The 21,267-nt window shown below is 51.7% G+C and overlaps 1 protein-coding gene across 9 annotated transcripts in view; it reads right to left on the reverse strand.

Moving 5' to 3' along the window:
* Nucleotides 1–611: 611 nt before the first annotated feature.
* Nucleotides 612–21,267, reverse strand: part of Mad1l1 (mitotic arrest deficient 1 like 1) — a 308,954-nt gene continuing 288,298 nt past the window's right edge. For all 9 annotated transcript variants that reach the window (XM_063234039.1, XM_063234036.1, XM_063234037.1 and 6 more), the window contains one exon: nucleotides 612–1,058. In XM_063234039.1, the coding sequence (XP_063090109.1) occupies nucleotides 900–1,058 (159 nt within the window). In that variant the 3' untranslated portion in view covers nucleotides 612–899. The remainder of the gene's footprint in view (nucleotides 1,059–21,267) is intronic.

The following is a 21,267-nucleotide window of genomic DNA, read 5'->3' on the forward strand; positions in this document are numbered from 1 at the left end:
AGAATCCTGGCCTTCCTGGAACCTGCCTGGTTCCCATGACCAAAGGGAAGACTTGGAGCCAAGATCACAGGCATCCTGCCACCACAGGGATGGACCTGGCCAGTTTGAGGTTTCTGGAGAGCATAGTCACCAGGGCACAGGAGGATGAGGGAGGGGACACCCAGGCATCCTTGGATGTGGGTGCCTCCACAGTTCAGGGAGTGCCTTGGCTACTTCAGCTCCAGAGCCATCTGAGTACCTGCTGTGTGACACAGCTGAACCTCCTTGTGGGGAGGCTGTCCTGCGCTGGAGGGAGTGGCTCAGAGAGGGAAAGCGGCCGGCCTGAAGTCACACAGTCAGGAGCAGAGTGGGGACCAGGCCTCAGGACCCACCGCAGGGCCAGCGCTCTCCATCCACAATGGCTGTGTCCTCACTGTCTGCCATCTCCTCTCCTTCCCTTGGCACTTCTGCTCCCAGGGAAAGTGGGCCTTTGTGCTCACAGCCTCCCAGCCTGGATACTGGTCCTGGTGTCTGGACACTGGGCAGTGAGCATGGTGGACTGGGTGGGCTGTGGACACCATGGTAAGGAGCTGGGCCACTTGGGGCCCATTCACACAGACGGCAGGCGGAGGTAAATGGAGAAGAAATTTTATTTCATGAAGACGTGGGAACCCCCTGGCCCCCAGGGGGACTGTGTGTGAGCAGTGCTGTGGCCTGGAGATTGACTCCAGAGCAGGATGAGGGGCGAGGCCCTGGGGGGCAGGTGCTGTCCGCCCACAACCATGATTGTGTGGTGCAGGGCTGGGCACAGGAGAGCACAGACCTGCAGGAGGCCTGAGTGGACCGGGCTGTGCTCAATCACACCGCACTGCTGCCTGCCTGGCCCTTGGAGGACTCGGGTGTGTGACTACGGTGGGCAGCTAGGCGGCAGTCTGGTGGCTGAAGAGTTCCAGGGTGAGCGCACTGAGGAAGGCCGGGATGCTGTCCTGGCGAAGCAGGTGGAGCTCGATAAGCTCAGGCACCGAGCGGGAGAACTCGGTCTCCAGCAGCTGCATCTTGGAGCCCGAGGGTCCTGTGGCCTGCAGGTGAGAGACAGGAGGGGGTGAGCAAGGGACTGCTGGGCCTCCACCCCCTTCCTCTCCATACGCCCCTGCGGCATTGGCGGGATGGGAGACACGGCTGCTGTCCAGGTAGGGAAGGGCCCCTTCATACTGTCCCCAGTGCGTGGAGGTGAGGTCACCAGCAAAGGTGAAAGTCACAGCACGCAGCCAGCCCTCAGTCTTCTCCAGATTCCAAGAGCAGGGTCTCTGTCACCCGGACGGGCAGCTGAGAGGGAGGAGGTGGCCTTGCAGCCAGCAGACCAGGGAAAGGTGGTCCCTACCCAGTGCCCTGCTGGGTGCCCCTGCCCCTCCTGACTTGGGGCTGTGGTTGTTCCTCGGCCCTGGGGTGGAGCAGGGGCTGCTGCACCCATAGGATAGCAAGGAAGCCAGGCTCTAGGCCCACTTCAGGGGAAGGAAACCGGCCCCACGGGCTGGGCTCCTGGGCCAGGGGTCCATGAGAATGCTCTAAGGAGATGGAGGAGGAAGCTGCACCCTGGTCATGCTAGATGCAATGTGCACACTAGCGGGAGGCCACAGGGCACCCCTGGCCAGCGCCCTCCCACGTTAACCTGGTCACCTGCTGGGGCTCCCTGGAGACCTCAGCCCCTGGCCTGGTGCCCCTCTCTGCCCTCAGTGCGGCCCTCCCCGTGCGGGGGCCTTCCAGGTGTGCGGGCTCCCAGAGATGCCACCTGCCTTGTGTGTCACCTGCACTTCCCTGTTTTCCCATTCGCGCCTCCGCCTGTTCCTGCAGCCCACTAATACATTTAGCCTTGTCATAGTTCAACACAAACCATTTTTAAACAAAAATAAGAGAAACCACTCTGACCTTTTCCCAAGAAAATCCTTTCATTTCTGCCTTCTGCTCTCGACTCTGAATGTTTTCCCCTAAATGTCAGAGGGGCTGACGCTCGGCAGCTGTCGGGGAAGCTGGCAGTGGGGAAGGCAGGTCGGGAGAAGTCTCCAGAGTCCCCTCCTGAGGATCTGGGTTGCCCAGTGTGACCCTGAGCACTGTCTCCCCAGTTCTGGAGGCTCAGATCCCTGCCTTCTCTGTGGGCAGCTGTCACCACTGCGTTCATGCTGGCCAGGAGAAGCAGGGGCAGAGCCCGCCCTCGTCCCCTAATTCCTCTCCACTGTCACAGGTCCTGGGAGGAGGAGGCCCCTGTGACACGTTGGAGTGGGGGGGGGGAGGGAGGGAGTGCCGCAGCCACACCCTGCATAAGGGCAGATCCTGTGTCAGCAAACGCCAGTCCTGTCCACCTGCCTCCGCTGCCCTGGGCCTTCAGCCAGCTCTCTGGTCTCAGTTTCCCCCAGTGTGCCCCTGTCCCCTTTGCAATGGCAGGGGCCCACTTCCCCATGCAGATCTGCTTGGACAGCAGCCTTGGCCTTATCAGAATGTGCAGATTGAATTATGCTCTGCCGATCAATCTTGGATCAGCCTCTGTTGTGTTCAAATACCACCCGGTCCCCAGGTGCCTTGTAAATCACCATAATTAGGGGCTGTTCACTTAAAATTAGAGTGCAATTTTTTAAAAAGCAAATTGCCCAGTAAGACATGTTGGCTGTGGCTGGAAATATTTATGGGCTGCCTGTGTGCACTGTCTCTGGCTTCTGCTTCCCTCCATTTGGGAGAGACTAGCAGCCTGAGGCCGGTGGGTGCCTGGGGGACACTGAGAAAACAGCCCTAATGAAGACACTCAGCTGCCTGGTGGGTGGCGGTCACCACGCTTGGCCTGGCCGTGGGCCTCCACCTCCACTGACAGCGGAGCCTGGTGTGCCCCAAGGCCTCCCTCCCAGGCAGGAAGGCCAGCTCCAGGCAGGGCCTTCACTAACAGCAAACAGCAGACAAGCACTCTGCGGTGCACAAGGGCACCTGTGGTTCAGGCGTTCACCCCATCCCCAAGGCCTGGCAGTGCCCCCTTCCCTGGTGCATACAGCAGGAGCTTTGTAAAGCTCCTTTGGCAACTTGGGTATTGAGCAGGAAAATATCCAGAGCTAACAGAGACCTTAGGGGGCACAGCCAGGCGCTCGCTCCATGCTTCTTCTGTCCCCGCTAACTACACTTGTAATGTGGCACAGAGGAGGCAACGGGTGCCCATCAGGAGCAAGATCTCTTCCTGGAGGGCATCAGTGAAGCTTCCACAGATGAGAAATGCAGTGAGGAACGGCCCACAGAGTCAGCCCACTGCAGCATTCGCAACCCTGAATCCTGGCTCAAATAACCAAACTGAAATACAGTAAAGTGGAAAACATTCAGGAAGTGCAAATCCTACTACTTCAGAGTCCCATGAGCTATTTTAATACTGCTTAGCTGTGGGAGGTCTGTGGTTAGGTTAGCACGAGTGTCCCCAGCGCTTGTTGAGGAAGTGGCCGACTGCACGGCTGAGCAGTGAGAAGCCCCGGAGCAGGGTCTGGAAGCACAGTGCTCACAACAGAAGACACCGTGACAAGAGGACGTGGGCACCAGGAGTCGTAAGAAAAAGATGGCAGGAAAACAATACATCCTTCAAGCCCAGGGAAATTAAACAGCTCACTTCTGAACAGTCCGAGGGCCAAGGAGGGCGTCTCAAGGGAAATAAGACATACAGAGAATTGAATGAAAATTAAGATGCAACATCATGAAACTTGTCGGTGCACCTCAGGCAGTGCTTCCAAGGGAGGTGATGGATGGACCTAAGTGCTGATGGGAAAGAGCTCAGTTCCTGCTCAGAGGAAAGGCAAAAAGCAAAACCAACCCAGGCACACAGAAAGGAGGGAGTGGTGAAGAGAAAAGCAGGAATAAACAAGATTAAAAATGAAAGTATTACTGAAACCAAATGCAGATCCTTTGAAAAACAGGAATAAAAATAGATAAAGCTCTAGCAAGACAGAGAGAGAGAGAGAGAGACAGAGACAGAGACAGAGACAGAGACAGAGAGACAGAGATGTTCAATTCTAGAAACAAAACAGGGAGGAGCACAGCAGACCCTGAAGTTACTAGAGGAACACAGAGGAAATCCTATGAAAATCCTACGTGCACACGAATCTGACAGTCCAGAGGGAGCCAGTGCCCCCAAACTGCAAACCACCAGACAGCTAGGATGGAACAGATGACCCGAACAGTCCCACAACAATGAAATTAATGTATAATTAAAAAACTCCCCCAAAAGACATCTCCTGTCCTAGATAGTTTAACCAGAGAATTTTACTGAACATTTAACTAAGAAATAATGCCACTTTAATAAATCTCTCTGAGAAAATAAGAGAGATATGCGGTCACTAACTGGGTGCCCAAACCAACACACACATACACACACACACACACACACACATAATCACAAATGCAGACTGGTATATATCATCAACTTAAATGCAAAAATATACAACAAGTATTAGCAAATCAAACTGGCAACGATATAGAAAAAAATGCCATGCCATGACCACATGGGATTTATTTCTGGTATTCAAGGCCACTTCAGTATTTGAAGATCAATGTAAGTAACACATCAACATGCTAACACGGAAATCTCATCAGTTAACATGGAAAATGCATTTGACAAAATTCAATGACTACTCACAAGAAAAATTCAGCAAAGTAGGAACAAATAAGATTTCCTCAATTGCCTCAAAGCACTCACAGGTAACCTGGAGCAGACAGCAGACTCCATGGCAACAGGTGGCTGGCTCCCTGAGACAGGAGTCAGGAGAGGACCTGTCTTTGCCAGTCACACTCCACATGGTACTGAGGTCTTAGCTAGGACATAAAGCAAGAAAGAGAAATATGAAGCACTGGGAAAAAAGAACTAATACTGCTCTCCTTGCAAATGACATGACCCCCAGGGTAAAGAATCCTATAGAAAAATTGCAATCAGTAAGTAAGGTTGCAGGAAACAAGATTAATACACATACCCTAAAAATCATATTTCTATAAAGTAATAGTAAAGAAGTGAAAAATAAAATAAGAGAAGTACTATTTACAAAAGTTTAAAAATGTCTATGTCAAAAGTTATAAAATGCCAATGGGAAAAAATATTTAAATAAAGACATACAATGTTCATGGATTGGAAAGCTTGACCTGGAAACTATACACATTTTTCCAAGACTGATCTATAGGTTTGCTGTAACTCCTAAAAATCTCGGCAAGGTTTTTTTTTTCATAGCCATCAAAATGGCTACGCTAAAATTTATATGGGAGGAGAAGAGTCCTAGGGCAGCCAGGCAATTCCAAAACAGGAGGAAGGGAGCTGCCTTCCCAGTGTGAAGGTGCATTGTGGTTACTGTACAGCACAGCATAGTTGCTTGTGGAGGACAGATGTGAACAGCAGCATAGGACAGACAGACAAGTGGGACAGGTCAGAGGAGCTCAAGAGAGGCCACATGAAAATGCCTGGTGGGAAGTGTGAAAGCAGCTTTATGCAGGGTGACAAGCCCTTCTGCAAATGGTGCTGAAGCAGCTGGACAACCACAGTAAAATCTGTTTAAAACTATCCCTCACACATAATACAATATGTAACTCAAAAGGTGTCATGAGCTTGAGTATAAAATATACGACTCGGAACTAGGATCAGGCAAAGACCTCAGACGTGATACAAAAGCATCTTCTCGGTCTCCCTGCTGTTCCTGAGCCCGGGCAGGACCCAGACATGGGGCCTGGACCTCAGTGAGTGTGAGTGCCAGCTGTGCCAGCCTACCAAGTGCCCCCTGCCTGTGGCCACATCCCCATGACGTGTGTGTGCCCAAGGCCCTCAGGCTTGAACATGGCCTGTGGTCAGTGCTGGCCTGGAGGAGCAGCTGCCCATGTCCGGTATCCTGGGTCTATAGGACCCTGTGCTGAGTGTGGCTTGGGCTCACTGGCGAGTTCTCTAAGCCTGTGTTCAAATGGCTGAAGCTAAAGGAGGCAGGTTTCAGGGGGCGCAGGCTCAGGGAGAAGCCACATGGACAGAGGTTGCTGTGGCTGAGGACTCCTACACTAACTCCAGTCATATACAAGGGGCAGCAGCTGACTTGTGGCCTGTCAGAGCTGCTACTGTGAAGTGAGGTCCACAGCCTGGGCCCCATCCTACTGCAGGGCCTGGATCTTCTGTCACTGGGGCTGCTGCAGCCCAGGGAAAAGCTATGCCCCGCATAAAAATGTCTGCTCTGAAGAAGAGGCAGTGAGAGGATCTCAGTGGTACTGCAGGGAGTGGCCTGATTCACAGCAAGAGGAGGCTGGCAAAGGGGCTCAGGGGACATGATGCTGGCAGGAGCAGCCTTGGGGGGCATCCACCAAGGGACAAGGTAGATGGAAGCCAGGGGACCCTTCTTCTTGCAACATTACAGAGAAGCCATGATCAACTCCATAGAGGTGGCCTTGCTATAGCAGAGGCAGAGAAGGGCCAGGGCACGCAGCTTGAGGCTGATTTGAGGAAGGGACATGTGTGACCCACCCTGGGTGCCCTCTTCTGGCAGGGCCAGCAGCAAGTATGAGAGAGCCAGCACATGGAAGATGAAGAAAAAAGCTATGGGGTAGCTGGTGTCATCTCCCCAGAAGAAGCTTTAGAGGAAGTTCCCTGCCTGCCCTGTTTCTCCATCCTTGACAGGAGACAAAGACACGGGAGCAGTCAGGCACAGACGCAGCACGGTGTGGAGACTGCAGTGGCCTGGTCAGGGCCGAGCCCTGGGTCTGCATGTGTTAGGTGGTGATGCCATCCCTAAAAAGAAGCTGGCTGAGAGGCCGTGGCACTCTAGGGCCTGTCCTGCCATGCTGTCCCAGAGCTGTGGGACCTCCCTGGTCCAGTCTCCACTGGAATAGGTGTGCAGCCCTTGGGGTCCTCCGGAACCTCCACCCCTCTCCTCAGCCTCCTGCTTCTGCACCAGCCCATCTTCCTTGTCCACAAGCACAGGTGGGTCAGGCAGAGCCATGCCAGTGGTTGCATTTTTGCCTTGGCCTCAGCATGCACAGCGTAATGGCCACACAAGGCAGGACACATGCACAGTCCTGGGTGGACAGCCACCCTCTTTAGGAACTGTGGCCTGAGTTATCTCTCCTTCACAATGGCCCTCAGGAGATGTGACCCCAGCCTGTGCTGGCTCAGAGAGTCATGGCCTCCTCTCCAGGCCCAGACCCATGGGGCTCCGTGGGCAGAGTTGCACCTGGTCCTGGAGGATCCTTGGACAACTAGTACATGCAGGACCCTTGGCTCACACCAGTGTTGCCAGTGTGGGCAACACAGTCTGCCTGCAGGAGGCCACAGCAGATCCTATGTGCGAGGGGACATGCAAGTGGACATGCCAATGGCCCAGTCAGGAAGACCCCTGGCAGCACCCAGAATGTCTGCCCAGTGCTTCATGGGACCACAACCAGGGAACCTGCCAAGTAGGCCTAGGTAAGTATACCCACACTAGGCGAACTTGCTGCCAGCTGGGTGACCTTTCTCTCAGGAGCCGGCCACAGGTGGATCTCAAACTGGCAAGTCCCATTCCTGCCTCCTGAGCTCCACTCCAGAGCCACTGGCACTGTCCTGTAGGAGGGAAGGAGGGAAGAGGGCACAGGGCCGGCAGCCAGAGTCTGCTGGTTATCGTCGGGCAGTCTTCCTGTCAGGGAGGGCTCCAGTGGGCAGTGTGAGCTAGAGAAGGGGGAAAGAGCAGAGGAGGAGGGACAGACCAGCTCCTGAGGGTCCTCCATTGCAGGGGGAGGATGACAGAAACCCTCCCAGGGGAAGGCCTCCCCATCCCAAGTGCAGAGTCACTCTGCCTTTGGGGTCAGAGCTGTCTCATCACAGGGGTTGGATAGCATGTGTCCCTCCAGCTCCAGTACTTGGTGAGTGGGACAGGAGTGGCCTCTGTGCTGCTTGGCTCCATCCAGATATAACACACAATCTCCAGCAGTGGCGTCCTGAGGGGCTGCCATACCTGGGACAATGGCTCTGTCTCTCATAAGGAGGCTGGCACTGTGGTTAGAGATCAAGGCTCAGGTAGAGCAGGCTTTTTTTTTCTTTTTGGCCCCAGGGATTGAACTCATGACCTCACGCTTGCCAGTTAAATGCTTAAGCCACTGAGCTAAATCCCCAGCCCCTGTCCTCTTATTTGCTCTGTGAGCCTGAGCTCCAAGTTTCTTGCTGGAAAAGCGGGACGAGTGCCTGCTGCCCTGCTCCAGGAGGCTGGACTCAGATGGTACGTCTCATGTCCAGTGCTGGGCAGGCTCCCAGCTAAGGTGAGTGACAGGGCCAGACTGACCCCCAACTCAAAATGCCAAAGAATAGGACACAAGGTACTAAACAATGGTTTTCAAGCCTCTTGACCGGAGAGGGCAGAGTCCAGTGGCTACCTTGTGTGGAAGGGACAGGCTGAGGCTGGGTGACAAGTGACTGAGGCTTAGGACAGAGTGCTGAGAGGGGCAGAGAAGCAGAAGACCACACAGAGTGGCCTTTTGAAAGAAAGCTCCCTGTGGCCAGGAGAAAGGCCAAGAGAGAAGCACCTACAAAGCAACACTGATGCTCGCTCAGGGCTGGGCTGTCCCCGCTGGCCACACAGAAACCTGGCAGATCATGGGGCGTCTTGTGGACACGAAGAAGGGCCTCACTGGTTGTTATGGCTTGTATCTAGATGTCCCCCCAAAGCTTCATGCGGTCATGGATAAGCATCTTCAGAGGTGGCTGCATCTAGAGTATGTGGTGCTGGGATCAAGATGCATAATTACTGAATTAGTCCACTGATTGGTTGGGAACAGTTCTGGAGTGCATACTGGGAAGTGACTGCTACCCACCTTACAGGTGGGCAGCCTGGATAAAATACAAAGGACAGAAAAAGTGTGCTGTGGTCACTTCCTGCTTGCTACTTCACTGCTGGTTGCTTTCTGCCTGGCTCTGCAATGCCCCTCTGCCATGCCACCCTGCCTTGGAGCCAGCTGGTTATGGACTGAAACCTCCACCAACTGTGAGACAAACAAACCTTTCCTCCTTTAGCTTTGGGTGTTGAGTATTTTGTCTCAGCAATGAGAAAAGTACCTAAGACACTGGTCATAGGTCAATGAGCCCTGCACACCAACCTGGCCCTACCTACCGCTTCCAGTTACTTCCTTGCTCTCCACGCTGGTTATAGGATACAAAAGGCTCCACAGCCAACAGGTAGAGGCCTCAGTGCCCGCCACCAACACTGCTACCAGGAGCTGTGGAACCCAAGCCACAGGGGAGATGAAAGTGGTCAACTGTAATCAACTCAGGGTTGGTGTCAGAATCAGTGGATGACATTCAGTCCTGTCCTTTCAAACATCCCACATGCTCAAAAAGCTATGGAGACATGTAAAGACACAAAAAAGAACTAAAATGACTTAAAGATGAAAATGACAATATGTGGGCGGAGGGAAGGAGGGTGGGGTAGAGGTCAGATGCTGCAGAAAGAGGTCACTGGCCCTCAAGATGCATGAGAGAAGTCAGCTAAATCAAGACCAAGAAGGAAAAGCACATCGGTGGGTGGTGGGACCGTGCCACATGGCCTTCCACACATGTCCCGGAAGTCTACAAGAGCAAGGTCGCAGATGGGCATTGTGTGTTGGCATTTCTAACCAGCTCCCAATGACCTGCGTCCAGGTGCCATACCTGTCGGTCCTCTCACTTCAGTGTGACCTGCTTTTGATGAAAAATGGGGTCAAGTGCTGAGACCATGTCACATCTGGCTGAGACTCTGTCTCACCGCCATTCCAGCTCTCAGGGCTGTGCTGAAGCCGCCAGGCCACATGCTGCCATGAGTATAAAGGTGGCCTAGACATCCACCAGGAGGAGCTTGGCTGTCAGCCCAGCAGCCCACACAGAGGGCAGTCCTGTCACAGCCAAGTGTAAGTGACTGGAGCCAACCCTCCATGTAGACACCCGGGTGACGGCAGGCTTGTCCTCAGGATCCACGGAGGGATCAGTTACACAGACCTGCAAGCTGGGGGTGGCGAAACCCAGGCACCTTACGTGTGGAGACTGCAAACACAGAATTCTCAGATCGGTAACTCCAAGCAGAAAACAGTGAAGAAAAACTACATTCAAATCAAAGTGCTCAAAACCAGGAATAAAGTCTTTTTTTCTTGGAATAAAGTCTTAAAAGAAGTCAGGGGAGCAGAGATATCTTCTCCTTCAGGAGAAAAGAGGGGCCTCTCCATGGGGGGACAGGGGTGGGGAAGACAGTGACAACTTCTCTACAGAGCCAAGATAAGGATGACAGCAGATTTCTCACCGAAAACGATGAAAGTAAGAAGACGGTGCGATGGTAGCTGTGAAGGAAAACCAGGTGATCCAGAAGTCTACGCCAATGAAAATGTGTTTCAAAAACTAAAAACATCTCCAGACATTCAGGGTGAAAGAGCTCATCCCCCGCAGGCTGGTCCTGCAGGGCTGGCTGGAGGAAGGAAGTCCTCTGACGGAACCCTGGGTGGGAACTGGGGCTGACAAAGGCCAGAGCGAGGAGTAAGAAGGTGCGATGTACATGCCTCACACTGAAACACAGACACAGTAACAGTGTATCACAGACTCACAATGTATACATAAGCAAAACCTGTAAGACTACAGCAGGAAGAAAAAAACTGGGAATGTCACGTACGTTAAAGATATACATTGTAATTGTATCTATCTTTTAGTACTGGGAGTCAAACTCAGGACCTTGAGCTGCCAGGCAGGCGCTTGTGCTGCTGAGCTATATCCCCGGCCCTATGTTGTAATTCTAAAGTAATCTGCGAAATAGCAAGATAAGAAAATGTAGTTAGAAAGAAAAAAAAGCAGATAGATGAGTATATAAGAAATGTTCAATAAATATTCAAGGCATAAAAAAAGGGGGAGCACGTAGGAACAAAGAGCAGACAGGACAAGCAGAAGATAATAGACTTATCACGGTGACCAACTTAAATGGAAATGGTCTAAGACCCCAGGAAGAAGGCAGGGATTGTCAGATCGGATATAAACACAATAAGCTGCTTTATAAGAAACACATTTTAAATATGAAAACACAAGTAGCTTAAAAGGAAAAGGATAAAAAATATTTCCTGGAGTAACAACTGAAGCCAAAAGCTGTCCTGGCTTTACTAATAGCAGACACAGTAGATTCTAGGGCACAACACATTAGCAGGGGCGAAGGTGTCAGTCTCTTCCTGCATGAAGCAAAACTCATAGAAATGCAAGAGGCAACAGACAAATCCTCGTAGTCTGAGATGTCTATATTCCTTCTCAATAGCTGAGACGACAAGAAGACAGAAAACTGGCAAAGATGCAGAAGACCTGACAACTCTTTCAAAAAATGTCACCTCATTGTCATTAACAGCACATTCCAGCAGAATACACAGAACATTTACCAGAACAGATGATGTTGTGCACCCTAAGACAAAACTGAAAGCTGAGTGTGGTGGTGTACATCTATGAACTCAGCACTCTTGGAAGCTGAGGCAGGAGGATCACAATTTTGAGCCCAGCCTAGGTAGCTTAGTAAGATCTTAAACAAAAAAAGATTTCAATAAATTTAAAGATTGACATTGCTCATAGTATGTTCTCAGACCACAGTGGAATTATACTACAGATCAATTACGGAAAACCATATGGATCCTTGAAAATATTTGGAAACTAAGTAATTTATTTTTAAATAATCTATGGGTCAAAGAACAGATCAAAAAGGAAATTATTAAGTGATTTAACCCAAAAGACAGTAAAAACAAAATGCAAAATTCATAGCATGTGATTAAAGCAGGAACCAGGAGGAAATTTATGGCACCAAAGTGTCCATGTTAGAAAACAAAAGTCTCAAGTCAATGACTTCAGCTGCCAGCTTCACAAACTAAATAAGAAGGCAGCACCAGTCCCACACCGTCTTTCAGAAACCTGCAGAAGAGGAGGACGAACGATCCCAATGCTTTCCGTGAGAACAGCACTGCTATGACACCCGAAGCGGAAAACCTTACCTAAAACAAAACAAAGCAAAACAAAACTACAGAATAATCCCTAGGAATTCGCAAACATTCTAAACAAAATGAAGAGCAACTCCTATCTGACATCATAGAAAGAAAATGATATGTCACGACCATGTAAGGTTTACCCCAGAATACAAGCTCGATGACTGGAAATGCAAAGTAATTTAGTATATTAAAGTACAACAGAGAAGCCATAGGGTAACCCAACTAGCGCAGGACAGGCATAGGACCAAACCTAGCACTCTTTTCTAAAAATAGACCCTGCCAAACTGGGCTCAGCTGAGAGCTTCCCAGCCTGCCACAGGGTGCTTGTGAATGAGGCAAACCTTCTGCGACTAGGAATGAGTGCTTCTCCCTCAGAGTCAGAATAAAACAAACAGCTAGGCATGGTGGTGCAGGCCGATTATCCCACCACTCTTGGAGGCCAAAGCAGGAGGACTGAAAGTTCAAATCCTAGCCTGGGAAATTTGATGACTTTGTGAAACCCAAATGAAAAAGGTCTGGGGATGTAGCTCAGTGCAAAGGCCCTGTGTTCTAACCCTATTCCTGCCAAAGGGGCAAAGGAAGGAAGGAAGGAAAGGAAAAGAAAAGAGAAGAGAAGAGACAAGGATGTCTCCTCTCACCATGTCTATGCTACAGCATTCTGGAGGTTCTTGCCAGTGACAGGAGGAAGGAAAAAGAAGTCAAAAGCATCCAAGAGAGGCAGGAATACTCCCACCTGGACTCAGACATTGTGGTCTGTGGTCTGTTACCCCAATTAAACGCACTAGGAGGCTATCAGAATTAAGGCACGAGTCCAGCAAGGCTGTAAAATACAGAGGTCTATATACAAATGAGTTCTTGTATCGACAAACACCAGTTAAAAAGAAAACACTGCGCCCTTTACTATAACATCAAACTACGAAAAACTCAGGTGTAAATCTAAGAAGATGTGAGACACCTGGGCACTGAAACCCAGATGGCTCTGCTGAGAGGAGGTGCCCACAGTTAGGGGACTCACTGTTAAGACATCAGTCCTCCCGACAGGGTCTTCGGTCGGTGTAACTGCCATCAAAATTGTAGCAGGCATGTCTTTGAAGAAACTGAAAAGCTGAGTCCACAGTTAACACAGAAACTCAAGGATTCCAAAATCTCCAAACAACTCTGCAAAAGAACTAAGCTGGAGGGGAATGCCACTGATTTCATGATGATGATGATGAAGACAGTGTGACACAGGCTCAAAGACAGAGACAGAGACAGACAGACAGATCGACAGGCAGTGGCAGGTAATCCAAACGCAGGTTCATGCACTGATGGGGCAGCAGCATGTCTGCGGCCAAGAACAAAGATGATTTGTGACAGTACAAAGGACAGGCTTTGTGACTGAGGATGCTGGTGCCATGACACATCCATGTCTTATACAAAAGCGGGCCCTGTTCCCACCAGCACCACACACAGCACTGGCTGGAAGCAGAGCTTGGACATGGGAAACTATAAAACTTCTGAAAGAAAAGAATGGAGAAACTCTTTGTGATCTTGGGTCATAGGAAGATTCCTTCGAAATGACACCAAAAGTGCTCTCAAGAAAAGACTGCAAAATCAGAACATTTAACTCCTCCAAAAGAATACAAGGTTCATTTACCACTAGAACTCACACAGTAATTCAATATATTGACAGTGTGCAAAATGCATGTGACCAAACCTAAGGTGTACGTCACAAGCTAGAGATTAGGAGAAAATATAGCAATGTGCATATCTGAACAGGATTTATGTCTGGGGTATACAAAGAACTTAAAAAACATGATACTGAAAAAATACAATCCAATACAATGCTGCACATGCATGCGCGTGCACACACACACAGAGGCAGATAAGCACATGGGGAGTAGAGGGTTATCATCATTAGTCATTAGGGAGAGGGAATCTCGGCCATGAAGAGACAGTTACTCTCCTAGTCCAACCCTGTCACTTGCTGGGAGGGTGTGAAACATCCAGTTTTTTCCTGATGCAGACAGGACTATGGCAGAATGGGGCGGCCACTTTGGGAGTCTACTGGAAATTTCTTGCAAAGTTAAATATACCCACCACATGATCCAGCCTTTCCATTCAAAGGCTAATGGATAGATAACACGCTCCATCCAGGGATAAGTGTTCGTGCAAACACTAGCACATGAGCGTTCACTGAAAACTTATTTCCAATAGCCTCAAATTGGCAATGACCAAGTGTCCATCAGCAGCTGGTTGGCCAAGCAAACTGTGGCACCCAAGGGACTGCTACTCAGTCCCAGCAGGAATGAATGGTCGACATTCAGGGCAACACCCTCACAGCAATCTGCGGAGTGGAAGAAGCCAGACAGAGCCCCCCACACTGTCCCGTCTCACTCACACACGATGGAAAGCACGTGCCAGTGGCCACTGACAGGAGGCAGGGGACAAGCTTGGTGCTGCCTGGGGACAGGGTGGGCTGGAAGGCGCAGGGCGCACCACAAAGGATCCAGGGGTCTGCTGGAGGTGTTGGCATATACACAACCTCCATGATGCCAAAAGCATGGTGACGGGTACACACAGGATGTGGAAAGGCATTTGTAATAGCAGGTAACATGCCATGGCAGGGGGTGTGATCTCTCACTGCCTAGAAGCAGGGTGATGCTTCGGAGGTCTGGCTGTCACAGGCAGCCACAGGGTCCTGCTCCATCCCTGTGGCCTTCAGACGAGTCCTGGCCAGCTCCAACTGCACAGAAGTACATTGCTCACCCTTTGATTTGGAGTCTTGGGAGGATGGCACCTTGGTTCCTCCCCCCCAGAAAACTGCACAAAGCCCACTTCAAGTCTAGATTTGAAATGTAATGAGGGTCAGGGGTCCCATCGACTGCCACCACCTCACACCTATCCCGGGGAGGGCCGGCGCCCTCGTCTCTGCTAAGGGAACGTGACATGGTGCAGCTGCTGTGGGAGATGGAGGGCAGCTCCTCAAAAGTCTGACATAAAATGACCATATAACCCAGCAAGTCCCTTCCTGGGGTCTCCTTACTGGAGAAATGGAAACAGCCACTCATACCAACCCTGTGGATGTGCACGGCCTGCTACTCAGAAGAGCCAAACCTGGAAGCCACTTAAATGCCCATCAGACATGAGTGGATAAATAAGACACACTCCATCCACACAATGGAACGCTATCTGTCAGTAAAAATAAAGTGCTATGGTGTGGGCAAAACTGGAAAACACAGAGTTTGATGAAGACAGAAAACCACAAGCTGGACAGCCCTGACCCAGTGCACACAGAGGGGAGATCCATGGGCAGAACACAGGGAGGTGACCCGAGGCTGGGACAGCAGAGGTGTGGGGAGCGATGAGCACAGACTTCCTTCTGGGGCAATGGGAGTGGTAGGGGGTGCCTAACTCTGGGGATTAATTACATCAAAATGAGCAGAGTGTGGTAGCTCATGCCTGTAATCCCAACACTCAGGAGGTTGAGGCAGGAGGGTCACTGTGAGTTCAAGACCAGCCTAGGCTACAAAGTGAGCTCAAGGCCAGCCTGAACTGCACAGAAAGACCCTGTCTCATAAAGACCAAAAAAAAAAAAAAAAAAAAAAATTACGTCACAATGGTACTGTTTAATAGTAAAGGCCTAGCTGGGCATGGTGGTTCCTGTAATCCCAGCCCTCTGGGAGACTGAGGCAGGAAGATTACAAATTTAAGCTCAATGTGGGCATCCTGGCAACTTAGCAAGGTCCTGTCTCAAAACAAAAAAATGGCCAGGAATGTGGCTCTGTGTGTAGGCCCTGGGTTCAATCCCAAATTCCATTAACCATGCCCCCCAAAACCAAGATGCAAACCTCTGATCACAGGGCATAGGTCTTAGCATTCTATGTCCTTGTAGGAAGGTGGTGGTACTGGAAGGTAAAGCCTTCTGTCCCCACGCCTGGAGGCAGCCACCCACTATAAACAGGCTGATGAAAGAACCCCACACCCCACAGAGGACATCTTCTGGTCACGCCCTTCCTGGGGACCTGCTACTTGTCACTTGGTCACACAAGCACTCAGCCTGCAGTGGAGGTCATACTGGGCTCAAGTGTGATCAGCAGTCACAAGTCATCCAGTGTAACCCCCTGCCCTATCATAATGGGGACCCCAAGGCCCATAGAGCAGGCTGGGAGAGGTCACCTCCCTCTTCTGGACCCAAGCTGCCCCTTCCATCCACTGCACTGTGTCTGAGATCCCACATGGACATGGCATGAGACAGCCAGTCCTGACCTCTGGACAATCCGGAGGACACGAACAGGAGCCAGGAATCAGCTGAGGCAGTGACTGTGGAGCCGGGCAGTGCCCTTATCTGTAGACCATCCTGGGCCAGGGACATGGGACCTCTGGATTGCACTGGGGTATCTTGCTGGCCAGTGGCTGGTGGGAGCAGGCTCCCAAGGGGCTGCACTTTCATGATGGTTCGTGTCTCTCCAGGGGTCCTGGTGGGACCTGAATGACAGCCTGGCTGCCATCCGCTGCAGGAGTAGGCCAGTGCTGCCGCCAATCGGCACATTTTACTGGTTCTGGGTTAAAAATATCCCTGTGAATGACATGACTTTCAGAGGTGAATCTCACGGTCCCTGATGGAGGACAAGGACACACTCTCCTCCCTTTGCTTCTCACCCGCCTGAAATGGCTGCGTCTGGCGCTGGCGGAGCAGCTGATGGGCCGCGTGGCTCCTCAGGAAGACAGAGCAGGCGAAGAGTTATTCGTGGCCCAATGGTGTGGGCAGAGGACTCAGTTGCTTCGCGCTGGTTCAGTTACCAGGAGCTTCTGTCCTTACGACTCATGGGGATGGATAACAGCTTCCCCCGTCCTCGGGGGGCCTCTTGTGCTCTGGTGTGGGGTGGGGGCTGACTGGCAGGCAAGGTCATTGTAAGTCGAAGGCAGTGTCTCTATGACCTAACACAGAATCCCCCATCTTCCACAGCTTTCCAGGCCAGCTGCTTTGACGCTGATACCTTTGGTTTTTGTCCAGTTCCTGGCTGTCGTCAAGCAAGGCAAATTTGTAGCTGTGCTCAGTGGTGGATCCTGCCATCCCTGAGAGGCTTTGCAGAGGGGTCCAGAACAGGTGAGGCTACGGGTTTAGAGGCTATTTGACTCCCGGAAGCTGCTTTACTCCATCCCAAGTCCTCGCTGCACCAGGGATCAGGAGAGATGGAAGGGGCTACTGGGATTCTGAAGCCGCTGACCTCGTCCCTGCCTGCCACAAGGACTGGGCACTGCTTGTCTCAGCAGACTCCTGCAGGGGCGCCATGGGCTCCGGGCCTCACTCAGTATCCTTATGTGTACCTGGGAAGGTCCCACCTGTCATTCTGAGCAGGTGACTCTGCCCTCTTGAGTGTCCCCAATCTGGTTGGGATCCTTGCTGGGCTGGGCATCCTTGCAACCCCAGCCACCTTGTGTGTCTGCCTCGACCCAGGGGGACAGGTCACTTGGGGCCTGGCATTGGCATTAGCTGAAAAGTGCCTGTTTTTCTTCTCTGGCAGGTCTGCATCTGATCATGAAAGGGAGTTTTCTTTCTTCTTTTTTAATTAGTACTTGGTAACACCGCCAAGCTGTGAGTTTATGGCTTTGTAGATCTTGTGTTTTTGACACTAATTACTCACAAAGGCTTCTTAAGCTGCATCTTGACTCTGCAACTACGCTGCTGGTAATTAAGCAGGAGCGGAAGTGGAAGCAGACTCCATGTTTCACGCGTGGGCCTTTCCGCTCGGCTCCCAGTTTCCGATGGGCTGGAGCCCTAGGAGCCCCGTCACTGTTCCAAGGCTCCAGCCTGCAGGGTTCAGTGCTGGACCACCATGGCTTGCTCTGTTCTTGGCTCAGGGTCTCATAGCACACTCTAGATGGGAAAGGTCATCAGAGAATTGTGTAGGATGTGTCCACTGTCTGCCATCCCCAACCTGTTTCATTGTCTACTGAGAACAAATGTTCTGGAGCCGCCAGGAGGGAGCCACATGCTCTGCTCAGGTTGGATGCACCTCTTTAGGCAGTGTTCTCAGCGTGTGTCTATCTGGCCCCCATCAGATATTCATGGAGCACCTGTGACGGGCCTCCCCGCTGCTCACTGGGCTCTCTGCAAGTGTAGGTGAGGCTCAGGACCCCGTTTGGCTGTGTTTTGGGGGCAGGGCCTCTGTGCTAAATGGCCCTGAGTGGGGCCTAGTCCGTGTTTCTTCCCTGAGGCTTGGCACACAGACTAACTCAGGCTTTCTACCTTGGGTGGGGGTCAAAGATTTTGAGTAAAACACAAGCCACAGGCTCTGGAAAAGACCACACAGGATGGATTTAAAAAAGCAAAAACCAACCATGCAAGCAACCAAAACCCTCAAAATCTAGACTCTGAGCTTTCCAAGTGTGTGGGGCCCTCGGGGAACCTTCTAGAGGACAAGGGCCACAGAAGGGTAAAGTCATTTTCTATCACAACTACATGTATCTTTAATGGCACAATTTTGAGATCTTTGCAATGGACATCTCGATACATCCAGCTGGCTGCACTCCCCTGAAAGCCACTGGTTTTGCTCTGGGCCATGCAGGGTGACACCTTGTGGTCTCTGTCACTGTGGGCCTTAGAGGTTCTCTGGGGATGAGTTAACTGAACAGAGTAGCCTCTTCCTCTTCCTGTTAGAAGACCTGAGCAAAGTCAGCCCAAGCGGCTGCACAGTGCCACAGAGCCTGCGGATGGCCGGAAGCTGGAGGCTGGGGAAGGGGCCCAGGTGGATGTGACGCTGCAGCCACTGGCACCTTATCATGCACCCAGAGTCTGTGAGTGGGCAGATGTTATCGGCTGGTCACCTCTGACTGCTGGGGCTCCCTTAATACTATTGGTTAGTCACCGTTTAATGTTCTTTATTGCAGTCTATTTTGAGGTGCAATTAAAACATCTCATTGCCAAATTTACATGGTTCCTACTGGGAGTTTTTTTTTTTCCTTCTAATATGAAGGAGTCAAAAACAAAGATCGGGGAGGAGACCTGGCTCAAGCTTCATATCTGAAATGGCAGGCTTTGTCCCGGTCCTGTCCTCCCGGAGAGAGCTGAGGAGGCCGAGGCCCGGCGCAGGAGCAGCTTCATCACCTCCCACCTGAGGGCACAGGGGCGGGCCACTGAGGTGTGCACTGACTCCCACTGACCCCGAAACCCCGTCAGCTGTCAGCCTCCCAACTGCTGCCAGTGGCAGTCACGGCTACTGTACAGCCACGGGTGGAAGGGACACATGGGAAGTGTGGTTGAGCCCATGCTGGGACTGAGCCTGTACCGCTCACAGGAACTGGCACTGGAAGAGTGGACAGCAGGGATGCTACTGGAATGTATGTGTACATTAGCACAATTTCACCATGTTGAAATGAAATTTCCAAAAAGCCAGTAATTTTGTATGCATCTTGGCAGATTCCGAGCCTCTTAGAGGGCTGACCCCCCTCCGTTTACATCATGTGTGAACAGCACAGACCGTGCACGGCAGGCTGTAGAAGGCTCTGAGAAGCTAGCATATGTCCTGTTTTTCCCTCTGGGACCTGCTGAGAGTCCTGTTGTTGATAGAGAGTGTGGCTGCCTGAGAGCTTGTGCTCCAGGAGGTAGGTGCTCCTGCAGAACAGGACAAGGAGCAACTGCCAAGCGGTTAGGGCGGGTCTCAGATGGGTGGGCTCCCTGGGAAGGGTCCACAGCAGAACCTGAAGAAGGAGGCAGACTTGGCCAGAGCCTATCTCACCTACTAAGCATCCACAGGACCCAGAGGAGGGCAAGAACAGGCACTTGTAAAGCTGTCATGTGGTGACCGCTGGCTCCACTGACCATCTCAGTGCTTCTGGAGTGAGGCTGGGCACACAGACCTGAGCTCGGATGGGAGGCTGAATCCTTGCTATGTGCTGTGGGGATGTCACCCCCACCTCCACCCTCATCTTCTTGGGAGGCGAGCCTGTCCCAGAGACTCCCACAGGACTGGAGCAATGACACAGGCAGCAGAGGCAGGGAGTTGCAGGTCTGGGCCCAGGACCTGCAGCAGCCCAACTGCCTTAAGGCCTGTGGATCGTGGGAGACTCTACTGCACATCAGTCTCCCAACTAGGAGCAAGCAGGGAAGGAACCTCCTTCTGCTACACAGGAGCCCTCGTAGCCAAGATATTAGCCACTTAATGCCAAGGCCCAGCATACCAGGTTGGCGTGGGAGGCTGGTCTTTCAGCCCGTGCACAGCTGCTTTGACGCTGAGGCAGAGCCTCATGCTCCCAAGCCAGCCAGGCTCAAGCGTGGACAGTGCACAGAATGCTAATGGCAGCACAGGCTGTGGCTCTGACCTTGGCCGGTGACTCGGCCCTCACTAAGGAGTCCGCCACTCAGAGACGGATGTGCCCCAGTGCCCTTGGCTCTCTGTTTTCATGCTCTTGGGCACTGAGACACAGGAAATGATCCTGAGCAGGTTGCAATCCTCCCTGTTCATGAAGACAGCCTGCCAACCTCTGGGCCTGGCTCTGGGCAATGGCAGTGGTTCTCCAGGATGGGGCCCACCACCGAGGGATGTGCATATGCTCAGGGCCACTGTGCAAGTGACACTTCATAGATGGCCCCGACTGTGGCTGAAATCCTGAAGTGTCTGGTGTGCTCTTATCTTCTCCAGACTAGAGGGAGCCTGCACTCTGGGGCCTCCCCATCGTCAGGCTGCTCTTCTATACCATGGGGCTCACACCCCACTCCAAAGATGGCCACCTTGGATAGTGCTGGTGACATCCCCATGATCCTCGCAGCCACCCCTCCCTCAGCTCTACGAAGACATACAACATTCCAGCTGGGGCAGAGGCTTCCCTGAACAGGGCACCTGCCCTTCATCTCCAATGTGGGCTCATGAGGTCATAAAACTTTACCACAGTAGGCAACTTTGGAACAGGAAGCGGTTGCCTGGCTCTGGAGGGAGTCACCCAACACGGAGCCAGGACTGCAAGCTGGGGCCCCAGATCAGGCACCTGCAGGTTGAGGAGGGGCTGCCATCCCACCACACTGTGGCCCAAGAGGGGAAGTGCTTCATTTTTTTGCAAAAAGTCTTGACTGATACAATTTGTGAGCGCAAGATGTATGAAGTGCATTTTTCATTTCATCAGCACCCTCGGCCTGCATGGAGCTGCTATTTGCTTTCTTCAGACCCATTTCGTGGGGCTCAAATTATATTATGGGATTTTCTTCATTTTACAGTGGGAGAGTTCGTATCCTGCTGATAATGCTGCATTTTCATTGACCACATTCATTTAAAACAAATTTAAAACATATTCTGCAGTTGATATGCTCCTTGGCCCCAAGAATAGAATACTAAT

The sequence above is a fragment of the Cavia porcellus genome, unplaced genomic scaffold (genome assembly GCF_034190915.1).
Source record: "Cavia porcellus strain 051 isolate PalLab524CR breed Dunkin Hartley unplaced genomic scaffold, mCavPor4.1 scaffold_23, whole genome shotgun sequence".
Classification (NCBI taxonomy): domain Eukaryota; kingdom Metazoa; phylum Chordata; class Mammalia; order Rodentia; family Caviidae; genus Cavia; species Cavia porcellus.